Below are 14,811 nucleotides of genomic sequence, written 5' to 3' on the forward strand. Positions count from 1 at the left end.
AATCAGCAAAAAAAACCCAACAGGTAAAACCTACACCTATATAGAAAAATCTGTCTCAGACACCTCCATCTGATCATGACAGAATTGTTGAGGTGGGAGGGATGTCTTGAGATTGTCTAGTCCAAACCCCCTGCTTAAACTAAGCAGGGCCAAGTAGCACAGTTTGCTCAATACTCTGTCCACTTTGAATTTGACTATCTCCAAGGATGGGAGACTCTTCAGGCAACCTAGCTGTCATGGTTTGACAGTGGCACCAGGCACCCACAAGAGTCACACACTCACCCTCCCCTGCCACAGCTGGGCAAAGGAGGGAAAAGTTAAAAAAAGTTCATAAAGGTTTCATGAGTGAGATAAGGACTTGGAGAAGCATTTCAAGGGCAAAACAGGCTCAACTTCAGTTGCAAAGCGAAACGTATTACTAACAGAATCAGAGGAGGATAATGAGAAGTAAAAGACCTTCTCCTCCCCAGCCCCTCCCTCTTTCCCACTTGACAGTACAGGGAGACAGGAATGAGGGTTTTGGTCAGTTTGTCACCAAGATTTTCTTCCACTGCTCTGGGAGAGGAGTCCTTTTCCTGTGAGGCTGTGGGGTCCCTCCCATGGGAGACAGCTCTTCATGAACTTCTCCAGAATGGCTTCACTCGCACGAGCAGCAGCCAAAACACACCTGCTGCAGTGTGAATTCCCTCTCAGGCAGACAGTCCTCCCAAAACTGCTGTGACGTGGGTCTCTCTTTCCACAGGGTGCAGTCCTCCAAGGACAGGCTGCTCCAGCCTGGGAGCAGGGGCTCTTTTCTACACTGGGTCTTCCATTGGATCACAGCTCCCTCCAGGCATCCACCCACTCTGGCATGGGCACCTCCTACAGGGGTTGTGGGTGGATCTCTCCATGGGATGCAGGGGCACAGCTGCCTCGCCAGAGCCTGCACAGGAATCTTGGCTCTGGCATCTGGAGCACACCCTTCCCCTCCTTTTCCCCACTGACCTTGCTGTCACCATGTTGCTTTCCCTCACATATTCTCACCTCCTCCTCTTCTCTGTCTAGGAGCAAAAACCCCCGTAACATTGTTTTGGTTTTCTTCTTAAATATGTCATCCCAGAGGCATTACCAGCCTCTGTCATTGGCCCAGTTTTGGCCAGCAGCATGTCCATCTTCAGAGCCATCAGCCATTGGCTCTGCCAGACTTGGTGGGAAGCTGTCGGCAGCTTCTCACAGGAGATATCTTCGTGGTTCCCTGCGATATAAAAGCAGGCAGTGCCAAACCAATACACTAGAGTCCAGTGTTCCACCACAGTAAAAATGTAGGGGTTTAAGTGCAGACAATTTCCTGTGTTTCAACTTAGGCAGATTGTCTCTTGTCCTGACAGTAGGCACCACTGAAGAGCCTGGCTCAGTCTTCTTTAGGTGCTAGCAATGTACATGAATACCTGGTGAGAGGATTCTCTGGTCTTTCTTCTCTTTAGCAGGCTAGATCACCCCTCCTTCTCTTCTGCAGGCCAGACAATCCCAGCTGCCTCCATTCCTCCTCAAAAGGTGGCATAGTTCATTAACCATCTTTGTTGCCCTTTGCTGGATTTGTTCCAGCAGGGACAACAGACCAGCAGCACTCTGAAGCAGAGGCATCATACTGAGAAAACAGGGCTTACGTTCAGTCCTGTTCCTTTGGAATTCAGTGACTTTCAGCAGAAGGGTTACCTGACTTCTGGCTGTTTCACTGACCATAACATTCAGCCAAACATCACAGCAGCAGCTTTCCTGGCTCTCCAGTGTCGTGTACCAGTTAACAGATATGGGAATTCAGAGTCTTAGTAATAAATTAAAAATGAAGATATGAGCACCACAACTTAAAGCAAGACATTCTTTCCAGAACTTTTCAGCAGCCCAGGGATCCATCTGCTATTAAGGAAGAGAGTCCTACAAGTGGTAATATTCAGATATGTAAGATATGATTGGATTTGAGGCCCGTGCAAAAATGAAGGAATTTATTTTGAGGCATAAAAAAGCTCCTCGTTTCTGTGCTTTTTTGCCTTTCCAAAAGTGCAAGAATAACTGTCTGCAAAAACATCAAAAGAGATATGCATTTCTGATAGCAGACCTGTTGCTGCCTTGCACACCAGAAAACACACACATTTTATCAGAGCAAGGAAGCAAGTGACAATCCAAAACCATAGTGCAGAGTATCTGCTGAAAGAATGCTATTAGAACTCTGATCATTTTGTCTCTTCTTTGACTCATGAAGGTTTCTTTGGTTGGTTGAATCTGAGTGATGGACAGCAGTTAGATCCTGTTAGCAAACATTTTTAAGACAGTATAAAAAAATGCTAATTGTTTGCATGTGAAACTAAGAGTCTGGCTTTATCACTTTTCAGAAAATGGTCCCTATATTTTCCAGCATTTCACAGTTACAAATTCCTCATAAGCACTTCCAGAGCAGCCAATGACTTCACTATGAAAGACATTCCCAGCTACATAACCAAACAGCAGCTCTGAAAGCCAATATTTAAGTTAACAGCTCAACACAAAACAAAAATCCAGCCATTCAGAGAACACTTTTTGCTGATTATTACTGAAATTCAGAGCAATTTCTATTTCACTGAGAGCATGTCAGTATCAGTTTTATGAAACAGGCAGGAAAGTGAAGTTTCCATTGCTCTTAAGTGTAAAGATTTTCATGCCATTCTTTTTTTTTTCCCCCATGTATGGTCAGATCAAAGATCAACCACCTCCAGGTAACACAAGCTGTCTTGAACACAGTATTAAGCAGCTTCTTGTTACAAGCAGGATCAGCCTAATGTAAGAACTTGGAATTCCTATGAATTTCTGTTGTTTAGTCTTTAAATGGTAGGCCTTTCCAGATTCAGATAGTCTATTGAAAAAACCAGTCTTGCTTTTCATCCCTGCCAGTACAATTGTTCCAACACACTTGATAGAGCTGTTCGTAGGTACTGTGTGAAAATCAGCTCAGCTAGTTTGGCAATTTTTAAAAATTAGGCCACCATGGAACTTTTTAAATGTTTAATCCAAAACCTAAAGCTAACCTGTCATCTTTCAGACCACTTAAATGTGCAAACAATGAATGTGGCTTTGAACAGTTTATAAAACCAGATTAAGAACCATTAGATGCATACATAGTAAAAAAACAATATGCACCAGTGTCATCATTCATTTATTCCAATTGAAAAAAATGCTCCAGCTCAGCTCAGGATGAGTTGCAACACATTACAAGAGCTTGAAAATCCATTTTCACAGTCTTCCTAAAAATGTGAGGAGAACTGTTGCAGCATTTTCTCCAATGGTGACAAGTGTTTCAAATACAGGGCTCCATTCAGAATCAGATTCTCTTCCAGGTGCCCCACCTATGGGGAAGCCAACATGCAAGTCTGTTGAAAAACATCAGCTGAATTAGTGTACTGAGGTCAGTCTTTAGTTGCTTAACCTGGGCTAAAATATGAAAAGGCTTTTCCAAGACAGCCTGACTTCGCCAAACCAACAGCTGCTTTACTGCTTCTTCATAGTGACTATCATTGTGAGAAAATAAACAGATCCTACTTTATACAGGCCTCAAACTTCCAAGAAACAGAAAGTATTAAGTGACAGTTGGACCTCCAGAGGTCCTGCTCAACCCAAACTGTTCCATGAAGAGAAAAATTAGATAGAGAACATGGAATGACCTCCTGAGCAGAGGTACACACCTGCTCTAGCAGCAGAATCATTCCAATTAGGACACACAGATAGGTGTCTTCCCTAACATATTAAAACTAATGGAATAGCTGCATCAGCACTGCCATTTATGAATTCAACGTTTATTCCTGTCCTTCCTAAATTATAAGTTTGAAAATGTAATTACTGTAACAATCATTTCATTATAGGAAAAGCACGATGTTATGGCTGACCTCCAGCTGAGGAAGAACAATCAAATGTTTTGGATGATAAAGGCAAATAAAGAGCCAAACTGACAAACAGAATCTTAGTGCTCTTCAACTGTGACCAAATGCTGACCAGAAGCCTCATGTGAGAACTGGCAAGTGGCCAGTTTGGAATTTGTAAGAGCCACCATGGATTCTTTAAGAACACCTGAGTAAAAGAGACTGAATGCACATTCAACACAAACACCTTTGCATGGACACAGTAGCATTTCACCTTCTGTATGTCTGGACCAGATTTATAGTTTTGTATTCCATTAAATACACCAGAAGGGTTTCAGAAAGAAGAGTCTGCTACTTTTTCTCCTTGCTCACCAGACTTCATAAGTCACCCTAACCCTTGATGCACCATAATGCATGAATATATTCATAGGACTTCAAAATGAGAAGATGTGTTTTCATTAAGCCTTCCATCAGCTTTTCCTAATAATTGTTTAAACCACAGGAATTAGTGGGTATAGAGGAAAAGGGCATGACATAAACTTTCTAAACAGATACTGGTTCCATTATTAGGACCTGGAAGAAGAGAATTAAAAACCAGTTGTTCCCTCCAGGCCACTCCCCCACCCCCAATAAAAGTGATTTAGACAAGGAATGGAGGGGAAAAAAAACAAGTGAGAAGAAAAAAAATCATAGAGGGTGAATGAATACCTTTCTCCACAACTCTAACTCGGATTTCTCCTGGTTTGACAACAATGTCAGGTGGGTTCTTGACATCACAAATGTACGTGCCGTTGTCCCGGAACTGCATGTTTGATATCATGATAGAAGCATCTTTCTTGTTAAGATCTCCAGCCCAGGTGATCCTGTCTTTAAATGGTATGTCTTTTCCAGGGTATGACTTCCCATTAGAGTAATAGAAAAACTGCAGCCAAGGAAAAGAGGATATAAGAACAATCCAATTAGCAACTACGGAGCCACTGTGCTTCTCCCACTTTTACAGCACTGTCCCAGAGCCAGCTGTGTTACAAACAGCCAGTAGCTGAGGCTTTTCTCCTCCTGCCTCACCACTTCAGTCTGCCTTGTCATCTCTTGATAACATAACCATGCTTATATCTCAACCAAGAGACTGCAAGTTTCAGTTTCCTGTTGGTTTTGATTTGTTTTGTGGTTGGATTGGCTGGGGCTTTTTTCTGTTTTGCAGGGGACAGAGTTTTGCAGACAAGTAGGTGGGGAAAAGAAAAAACCTGGTAACCTGGTGATAATCAAAGGACAAAACAGTCCTGGAACACAGCCATCTGTCTTTGAGGCACAGGAAGCCGCCTGCACCCTAACAGAAAAAGGATACCAAGTTTCCCATCTTGTGTTTTGCTTTGCTGCTTTTACTGTGTGTTACTTGCAACTAAAGCACAGCTAAATTAACATGCAATACTCTCCCTTCCTTCCACCCCCTCAGAAAATCCCATGACCAATTTAGAGTATATCTAGCTGTTTTCCAGAAACCTTCAGGTAACTAAATATAACTGTTTCCCACTTTTTAAGTGACTAAGCTGCACATTGGCTCTGCATTCCCCATGCACGACCAAAAATCTTTAAAGAATACCTTAGTACAGACTAAGGAGGAACTGAGTATTTTCTAACTGTACCTGCCCAAAATTGGAATTGACAGCAGAAGTGCATAGACTTCTATAGGACAACTCTGCTTTCAAACAGATGGGATACCCTAAGAGAGGCATCAAGGCTGCAGGAGAAGTCCAAGAGCACATTCTTTCTTAATTGGATATCCTGCAGGATAGCAAGATAAATCTAATCAGGAATCAAACTGAATTCCCTTCAGTTCAGTCTCCAGAGACCAATGAAAGAAATTTAGGACAATATTCCAGCTTCCTCTTCCTCCTGCCTTATTTACAAAGCAGTGGCTCTGCCACAGAACAGACTGCCTATAAGACAGTCAGTCATATTTCCATTCAAGTCACCTCCTATCCCTCTTCCTGCCCTTGATCTCAGGTTTGCTATTTCAAGACCCTATCTATCAGACCCACACTCTGAATATCAGGACTTATCACTTGGCAGCACAAATCTTGCCCAGATCAGGTAGGTGCACATCATGGCCATCTGTCCTGCTGCAGTCAATCTTATTTGCTGTCTACAGATTAACGTAAATTCAATGAAGTATTTCATGTGGTAGAAAGCTGGCAAGCACACAGCCAGCTGTCAACGTTTTGGAGGGACTCTGAATCAGTCTGCAGTTTTTCCAGATGGATTGTAACCTTTAACACATCAGCACTGCATTACCACACCCGTGTGCACAGGGGAAGTCATCCCACTAAAGTCTAGAAGGCCAGAGGCAGATTCTTCAGCTCTCTAGATGCCCTCAGATGGGGGAGGAGAAATCACAAAGTAAAATACGTCCTGAAACACAAGCTAAATGACTCAAGCCACCTTGCCTATGGTGGAGTGAGATGAGACTTTTTTGGAACGTGTGGTGAGGGAAGGGGACAAGCAGGGGAAGCTCCCAGTCGAGTCAGCTTCACCGCATGGCCACAAGATTGCCAGTGTGATTTTAAAGGGACACAGGACCATCCTTGGCAAGAGAAGCATGGGCTTAGCTCAGACATAAACTGGTCATGAGACTGGTCTTTCAAATTCACACCCAGCAAGCCTTGCAATGACACGATTTGGAGTCTACACCTTCCCCAGACCCTCAAAAGAAACAGGGAATTAACATCAAATTACGCTGGGTCCCTGCTGCTCAAAGAAAATTTGCTTTTCTTTCAGTTGTGCTGATAGCTACATCCAGGTGGAACACCTGAACTGACTTCAACTCCAAAAACAATGTTATGTGCTGAAGCTGTCTGTATTCTTACAACTGAACAGTGATGCAGAAAGGGAATGGCAAAACAGGATATACGGGGAGCGGAAAACACACCAACAGATGGCTTCTCTTCACCCATCCTGTTCAGCACTGGCAGGAAATACGCCCTACTTCCCTAACTTCTCCCCAACTCCTGCTTTGGATTCCCAATGGGAAGAGCTCCCTCCTCAAAACTAAATATTTATTTCACTGAGAATTCAGAAGCTTGTTCTTCAGAGCTCGACATACTGAGTAAGATGCTCACACACTGGTTTTGATCATCTCTGCTCTGAGCATTGAAGAGCTCCTAGAGTTTAAATGAGCTCATGTCTGCAGCAGAGGGAAGGAGACAAACACAAACAGGCTGAGCAACCTGCTGTCCCCACATCTTCAGAGGTGTCCCAGAGTTCCTTGCTCTGCTTCCTCTAAATTCTCACTCAGTACAAGGAACAAGAAAGAAGCAGAAGTGTCTGAGGAAGAAGAGGAAGAAGACAGCTATCAATCTACCAAAGCCACTTCTTTGAAGACTTACATCCAAAGGATCAGAGCCCCCCTTGGGCCCAACATACAGGAACTGTGCAATGACAACTATTATTTGCCTAAGTTCCTTGCTAGCCTGATTTTCACTTGTCAAGTAACTATAATATGAGGATGTAACTGCTTACTAATTTGAGTTATTCAATTCTGCTCTGAAACCAGGGAGACTGGTCTTACTTTAAACCCTTTCAAACAGAGACTATACAGTACACAAGCAAAATAAACAACATGCACAATACACAATGTAACACTGCAATTACAGTGCTAATTCAAGTTCTGTGACTGCTATATTCAGTCAAATGCAAAAGGATAGAGGATTTACAAGATTCCTAGATGCTCATCTACTTCATACATACAGCTTCCATGCCAACATCCCTCTTAAGACTAACAGAGTAACTAGTGTATGCTGTGGTCACTGCCCCCTCCAGTCTTGGCAGAGATCTAGCAGACTGCGATATTTTCATACAACACTAAAAAAGCCTCCTAAAATCACAGTGATGGAGATAAGGCACATGAGTGAGGGTCCAATCCATATCTACTTGCTCCTTAGAACCAGCTAGAAGACCACAGCTCAACTATGCCAGCCTCCCCTCCCAGGTGTGCTCCCCTCCAGCCATTGCTTACTGAGATACGAGTGGCTGCTCCCTCTGGTTGAAAGCTCCAGGAGACAGATGCTGCACTGCTGATCACTTCTACGGATGTGAATGTGCATGGGAGCTTCGCGTCCGTCCCGTTCTCCACAAACATCTCCTCTGGGGTGTTGACCTCCACTGCTGATACTTGGGCTGCATGGGAAAGGCAAAGAGAAGAAAGGAGGAGAACAAGACACATCAGTGCTGCTTTGAGAATGAGGAAGTTCACATCACAGTGCCTAGAAGGGCAGAAGAGAAGAGGCATCAATAACTTCTGTATCAGGTGATAGCACAGACATTGCATTGTACCTGCAATCAAACAAGTATAGAGCGGGCCAAGTATATTCACTTCTCCTTCCTTGTATTATCTGTGACAGGATGTTTTCCACTCACAGATGTTTCCTCTACAACATTTTGTGGAAGTCAATTCTATGGTGCAAAGGATGAGTTTAATACTTTTTCGTACCAGCTGACAGCAGGCATTGTAATAATTAAGCCTCATCAGAGGAACTAACAGCCTGGCCCAGCTATTACTCAGTTTCCTCTCTGGCCATATTTTGTTTCATATCTCCAGATTTTCTAGCTGTAGGTAAAACAGAGGCTCACCTCCAGAAAGCTGAGGAGCAAACTTCTCTCACTCCCAGCTATGCCTTCTACTCCTGCTCTCTGCCATGCTCCAAGGTCTGTATGTGCAAGGCCTCACCAATAAGCACTCTGTTACAGTTTAGAAGCATGAGAGTAGTTTAATTTTTTCTACCTTATGCACAGTAAAAACAGTAAGCAGACCACTACCACCGCCCAAATTAAAAGTAATCAATATTGATGTTGTGCTTGTACTGGTAGTTTTCCTAAAAAGCAACATTCATCAGGATTTGGAAAATGTGCTGAAGATATGCTTTATCTGGCACCTTCTAAACTGCCAATGCACTATCCCTATCCAGATTTAAGCAGCTACATCTCTGCATTCATTCAGATTTATGTAGAAAAACAAAGCACGATCTTGTGACATCACAAGAGAATGTCTGTCAGGGTTCATGTCACATCTACGTGAAAGCAAAAATCTTGTCAAGTCAGTGTGGGTGGGTGCACAGGTAACGCTAACGTGTGTTCCTGGTATCTTAAGTTTTGATTTTTATTAAACCATGACTTTCAGCATAGAGATGGTAACAGCAATCTACTTCTGTTCATAGGATTCTATGTTTCTGGGCTCCAGTACCTTAACATTTCTCCTGTGTTAGAACAGGAGAAATGACCTTCCTGCTCCATCAGTACCTCAACTCATCTGTTTCTCAGCTTTGAATAAAGTAGCTCAAAGTAGGCAGACCAAACAGATGCAAGTCAAAGACTGTTTAGATAAAAAGAAAAGAAAAATCCACCTGTTGCATTTGGACCCGATTAGCATAAAAGATTTGATAACAGGATGCCTTGGCAAGAACAAACAGAGCTTTGAAGACTACGGAGAAGATTGAATCAAGACTGGCTGACAGGAAAATTCAATCAACTTCTGCAAGCAGGAGATGTTGCAAAATGTGTAAGTTTGTTTATGTTGATGATCAACCTAATCATTGTAGTAAAACATTACTAGCCTTCCTAGATAGCATATTAGCATGTGTAGTCCACAATAAATTCGGATTCTGATCACGACTCACTCCCCCTGTCTCTCATCATCACTGATACTCACCTACCTTAGTCCTTAAATCATGAGGTTTAAGTTTTTAGTCAGTGAGAGCAACCAGCTCTGCAGCCTTCAGAAGTTGGACAGCAAACATCTGACAGAATGGGCAAGCAAGCAGGGGTGGGAGGAGCACATCACAGTAATTGCAATAACCCAAACCAGAAGAAACCACCATTCATTAATTCTGCTGTTCAGAGTCCACACTGTTCACTTCCAAAACTCACTAGCTCCTCTGTCCCATTATGTTATCTCTTGATACCTCAGATTCTCCTGTCATCACTGCTCTCACTTCCAGGAGAAAAAGCACCTCAAGGGGGGTGGGGAGTAGGGATGGTGAATTTTCATCATGAGGTTCTATCAGAGCTTCCTTTCTCTTGTACATACTGACTACAGGCCAAAAAATATTCTTTTGTAAAACAACTACCAAATATTTATTTGGAACATACAAAGACTTCTAGCAATCAAATAAATGAACTGAGAGCTGCTGTGCTTTATGTATTTTTTCCAGCTAATGGTGTAGAAAAGAAAAATAAAATAAAATAAAATCCATTGTAGTAAGTCCAAACCACAGAACAAACCTCCCTTTCAAGCATAAAATAAGCAAGATGCCCTCAGTATTCGTGTAGGAAGAAAAGAGTCTGCACAGACATTGTCTGCTTGTACATGGTACAGAGAACTCCTTGCCACACACAGGCAGTGGGTAGCACAGATCTGCCTAATCTAAAGAAGTCACTGTTCTCACTAGAACTGTAGTGAAGCAAAAAAAAAAAAAAAAAAAAAAAAAAAGACTTATCCCTACTTCTTCCCTAGTCTAGGAAGGAAGGAACTATGTAATCCTGTACAGATATTTCTATCAAGTTATCAAGTTCAATTTTCATCTGTCCTGTTGTTGGCTCAATTTAATGTTATTTGCTGATTTTCTCCCCTCTACCTCTTTCATGTCTTCAAAAACATTTTTCCTGCTTCTGTTGCATTACAACATGAGACACAAGCTCCTTAAATCATAACCTGACTATTTGGTAAAGAGACCACAAGATTTGTCAGTTGTTCACCCTCAACCCTCTAATCCCATACTTTTACTGGTATGATGGCTGTTCTCACTACCTTGAGCTCTTTGGCCTCCTCTATCATAATAAAATCCACATGGATCATCTCCAGCTCTAGCTCTTTTCCTCCTCTTTCCACATTTACCAGGATTACATCCACCTTCCAGCTCCTACACCTACTTAAATATTCCAGTTGGAGAAAGTTGAATTTTGAGTCATATTTCAGTCACACTTACACACTGCTCTATTCCTCAAGCTTACTCAGCCTTAGTTCCTCTCAAAAGGAAAAGATGATCACAGGAAACTGTCTGAGAGAAAAGAGTGCTTTAGGAAGGGAAGGTCAGCAAGGTACACAGGGCAAAAATAAACATTTGCTCTTCTCCCATGCATCCTCCTTGATCCCATTACCCTGTCCAACCATCTGTAGCTCCAGTATTTCCTTCTGTACATCTCATCTAGCCTTCAGCTGCTTTTATTCTTTTCAGCAGAAAAATTATTCTCATTTTCTCACTCATCACCAAAATAATTTGAAAAAAAACCCACTTGTGCCTCTTAAGCCATTTCTTTTAAATCTCTAGTGTTGTTCAAGCAGTTTCACTCCAACTACAATAACTTTCTCCAGCTCCATTTTCAACCCCCACAATGCAATTAAAACTCTCCATCTACATCTTCCTTTCCAGACAATCCTCCTGCTCTTGAAATAGGATAAGACACTCATTCTTACTAACTTACTAACCTTACTTACTAATCTTTTCTTATTTTTCCATCACAGAGCTTCATTCTTCATCAATGCTCTCTCTATTCTCAGGTCTCTCTTTCCTTGGTACTTTGCCTCAGAGATCTCATCTGCAAAACAAGTTCAAGCTCCCATCCCTGCACTGACTGCTCAGATCTGCGTCTCTGCTCAGGATCTGTCTCCTTATGTTCAAAGAACAGCCTCAGTCTGACATCTTTGTCAATGCTAAGTTGTCAGCTCACACTAAACGAGACTAAAGCAGAGCTCAGAGCCCCCCACGACTGCTTTTACCACCATGGACCCACCACATATCTCTCCAACTCAACGCTTGTGCAGCACCTCTGACTGTGAACTCTTCCCAGGTCAAGGCAGAGTCTTTCAGAGTTTCCAGTCACCTGTTCAGCTGAAACTGGACTAAAACCGCCAGTTTGTACCTTGGCCTTCATTATTGTGATATCATTTTTGCTCTGGACAGATGGAAAGTTATCGGTGATGATGAGAGACGGGGAAGACTGACTGGTGATCAAAATCCAAATTTACTGTGGACTAATGTCACAGACATATTTTAGGAAAAATCCTTTTGCCAGGATCTTTTCTCCTAAGAAGCTGGGAAGCTTCAGCTTCTCCATGTTTTGTTGTTTTGGAATGTGATTTGGAGAATTGTTTACTCAGCATGTGAAATTGTTTTTACATGATAACCAATGACAGCCACCTGTGTTGAGGCTGTGAGCAGTCACAAGTTTTTATTATCATTCCTTTCCTTTCCAGCCATCTGATGGGTTCTTTCTCTCTGTTCTTTTTCATATAGTTTTAGTATAGCATCTTAATATAATATCATAATATAATAAATCAACCTTCTGAAACATGGAGTCAAGATTCTCATCTCTTCCCTCGTCCTGGGACCCTCAAACACAACCACAGACTACACATGCTTATATACTATTCTAGGGAGGCTAGTAATGTTTTACTACAGTGACTGGGTTGATCATCACATATACTTACACATTTTACAACATCTCTTGCTTGCAGAAGTTGATTCAATCTTCCTTCCTGTCAGACAGTCTTGATTCAGCCTTCAAAGCTCTGTCTGTTCTTGCCAAGGCATCCTGATTATCAGATCTCTTATGCTAATCAGGTCCAAAATACTCTCTTGTCTGGAGTGCCCCAAGAGACAGTAACAGACCAGTAATGACTGCAGTTCCTGGTAACCAAGATGCTCCAAGGGTGACACCAAGAAGAGGTGGACATCACATATGCAAGATCACTGCTTCCTTCCCTGGGGTGGAAATGACACCAAGCACCCATCCCTCTTCCAGTATGAAGAGACTCTTGTCCCCAACCACATGATAGTATTGGTCTCATCCAAAACTTAGCAAATCCAAACTGTAGCGCCTCCTCCTAAGTGCTGTCTCACTCAGGCTTGGGAGGATCTGCTCAAAATCTGCAAAATACTTTCACTTCCTTTGAGCCCTCCAAAGCATGTGGTAACTGCATCTGCATGAATCCAACAGTGCCTAAGCTGCCAGTGCTTGGAGATCAACACCTTTTAAAACTGAAGTCATCTTTTCCTACTTTTACTTGTACCCCCTGCTTGCTTACACTGGTTACTTATAATGATTTTTTTTTTATATTTTGGGCAAAAATTGTTGTTATTCTACATTTTTAATGTAGAAATATGGTTGACCATTTGGTTTGGTAGCATATCACCAAGAAATTCTTCTGTGCACTGGAGTTTTACACTAACACACACATAGATAATTAAAATTTCTTTGCAGACCACTGTTTCTACTGCGATCTTGGATCCAATGAAAAAGTTCTGTTAATTAAGACTATTAACACACCAAAATAACTCAATTCCCCTGGATTCAACTCAATTTGATCACTAGGAGACCTAACAAACCCAGAACACAAACAGCTAACACTAATCACAGCCATCTTATTTCCACCAGCACAAACACAGCCCACATGGAAACTTTCCTCACACTGCTAAATACTGGATGCTTATGGCTGCTACCATTCCCATCCTACTCCAGGAAGAGTGTTACTCCCCTCTTCTTGAAATGGCTAATCACCAGTTTATTAATTAATACAACCAACATGCTTTGCTAATCTTAAAGACACCTGGTAGTACAGCCACATATACAATTTATAAATGAAGTTGCTTATGGATGCAAGGTTTTGACAAAATGACAGAAAATTCAGTGTATCATTATCTTCTCTCTGGTCTCCTCAGCAGCCCAGAAGTTTCACCAGAAAGGAGGATGTGGTTTTTTCTAATGACTAAGGGTCTAAAGTCACAAAAACAATATACACTTGAGAATCGGTGCTTTCATTAACAAATACTCTTACTCAATGTCGAGTGTCTTGTGAAACATCTCCTGTTGACAGCAATCTCAACTAGGGTTGCATGGCATTTAGTCCTTTCTCCCACAAAGCAGTTGCCCTGTACAACCAGCATGAAACAGAAACCAGACCCCTACAAAACATCCCAGAAAGCCAGAACAAAGTTACAGTTCCCCAGCTGCAACCACAGGCACTTAGGGCCCCACAGACCATTTCTTCACCGTGGATAAAACACCTGGTGGAGAAACCTTAGCTTTCCTGCCTCAATAGACAGTAGACATGCCAAAATTGTTCCTGTGAAGCTGCACAGGATCTGTTAAAGCACCCAGATGCTGGATAGAATTTCCACACAAAGAGTTCCTTCACATCATTTAGCCTTAACAGAGAAGTAGAACCCACGCCAGCAGTTCCACCCAGGAGCAAACCATGGTGTACTTCAAAAGGACAACAACACACAGGTATTAAGAAGCCACATGTGTCCAACCCCTCCTCATGGAGACTTGTCCTTGCAGCCCCCCTGGCACCATGACCCTGATGTCTGCACTCCATACATTTACACAGGACACAAAGCAGCACCAGCTACAGAAACCATGACTAGACAAGAATCACACCAACCAGTCCTGACATCTAAGTTTCAAAGCAGCAAAAACTAAATTCCATTGCCTCGAATGAGGACAAAAGAGTTAAATTTCACTCCCAAATGCCAATTCACCAGAACAGCTTTTAGCTGCTGCCACAGCATCTCCCCAGGTTGCCAATCCTGTCAAGTAAGCCAGGCTGCTGCAGGAAAGAGAGCTTCCTGCCTGCAGTAACACAGCCGGTCCTGCAGCACCCTGCAGCTCCAGGAATGAGAAAGCACAGCTGTGACACCCAGCCCATGAACACCTACCACCTCCTGTCACCATGCTGCTGGAAACCTTCATCCCCCAAGCAGAGACAAGCATCTGCTAACACAACATTCTATTCCTCCTGCCCTCTTTGCACATTCAGCTAAGCTCTGCCTGACTCAACAATGAGGGAAAAAATAGCATCTTGTCACTCTCCAAGTGAAAGGAAAGCAGTTTCACTGAGAAGTCTTGAGTAGGCTGTGACTAAGCTGTCAAAGCAGACAATAACATCCATGTA

General features: G+C 42.5%; 1 protein-coding gene across 2 annotated transcripts in view; it reads right to left on the reverse strand.

Moving 5' to 3' along the window:
• The window catches only part of MPZL1 (myelin protein zero like 1), a 37,924-nt gene that overhangs the window by 15,517 nt on the left and 7,596 nt on the right, over nucleotides 1-14,811 (reverse strand). Inside the window, exons 1-2 of one of the 2 annotated variants that reach the window (XM_041420905.1) lie at nucleotides 7,879-8,296; nucleotides 4,575-4,788 (exon numbers count right to left, since the gene is read on the reverse strand). In XM_041420905.1, coding sequence (XP_041276839.1) covers nucleotides 4,575-4,788; nucleotides 7,879-8,190 — 526 coding nt within the window. In that variant the 5' untranslated portion in view covers nucleotides 8,191-8,296. Of the gene's footprint in view, nucleotides 1-4,574; nucleotides 4,789-7,878; nucleotides 8,297-14,811 lie in introns of those variants that run through there. The other variant, XM_041420906.1, reaches the window with a different exon arrangement.

Source organism: Onychostruthus taczanowskii, unplaced genomic scaffold (assembly GCF_017590055.1).
Source record: "Onychostruthus taczanowskii isolate IOZ18803 unplaced genomic scaffold, ASM1759005v1 scaffold67, whole genome shotgun sequence".
NCBI lineage: Eukaryota > Metazoa > Chordata > Aves > Passeriformes > Passeridae > Onychostruthus > Onychostruthus taczanowskii.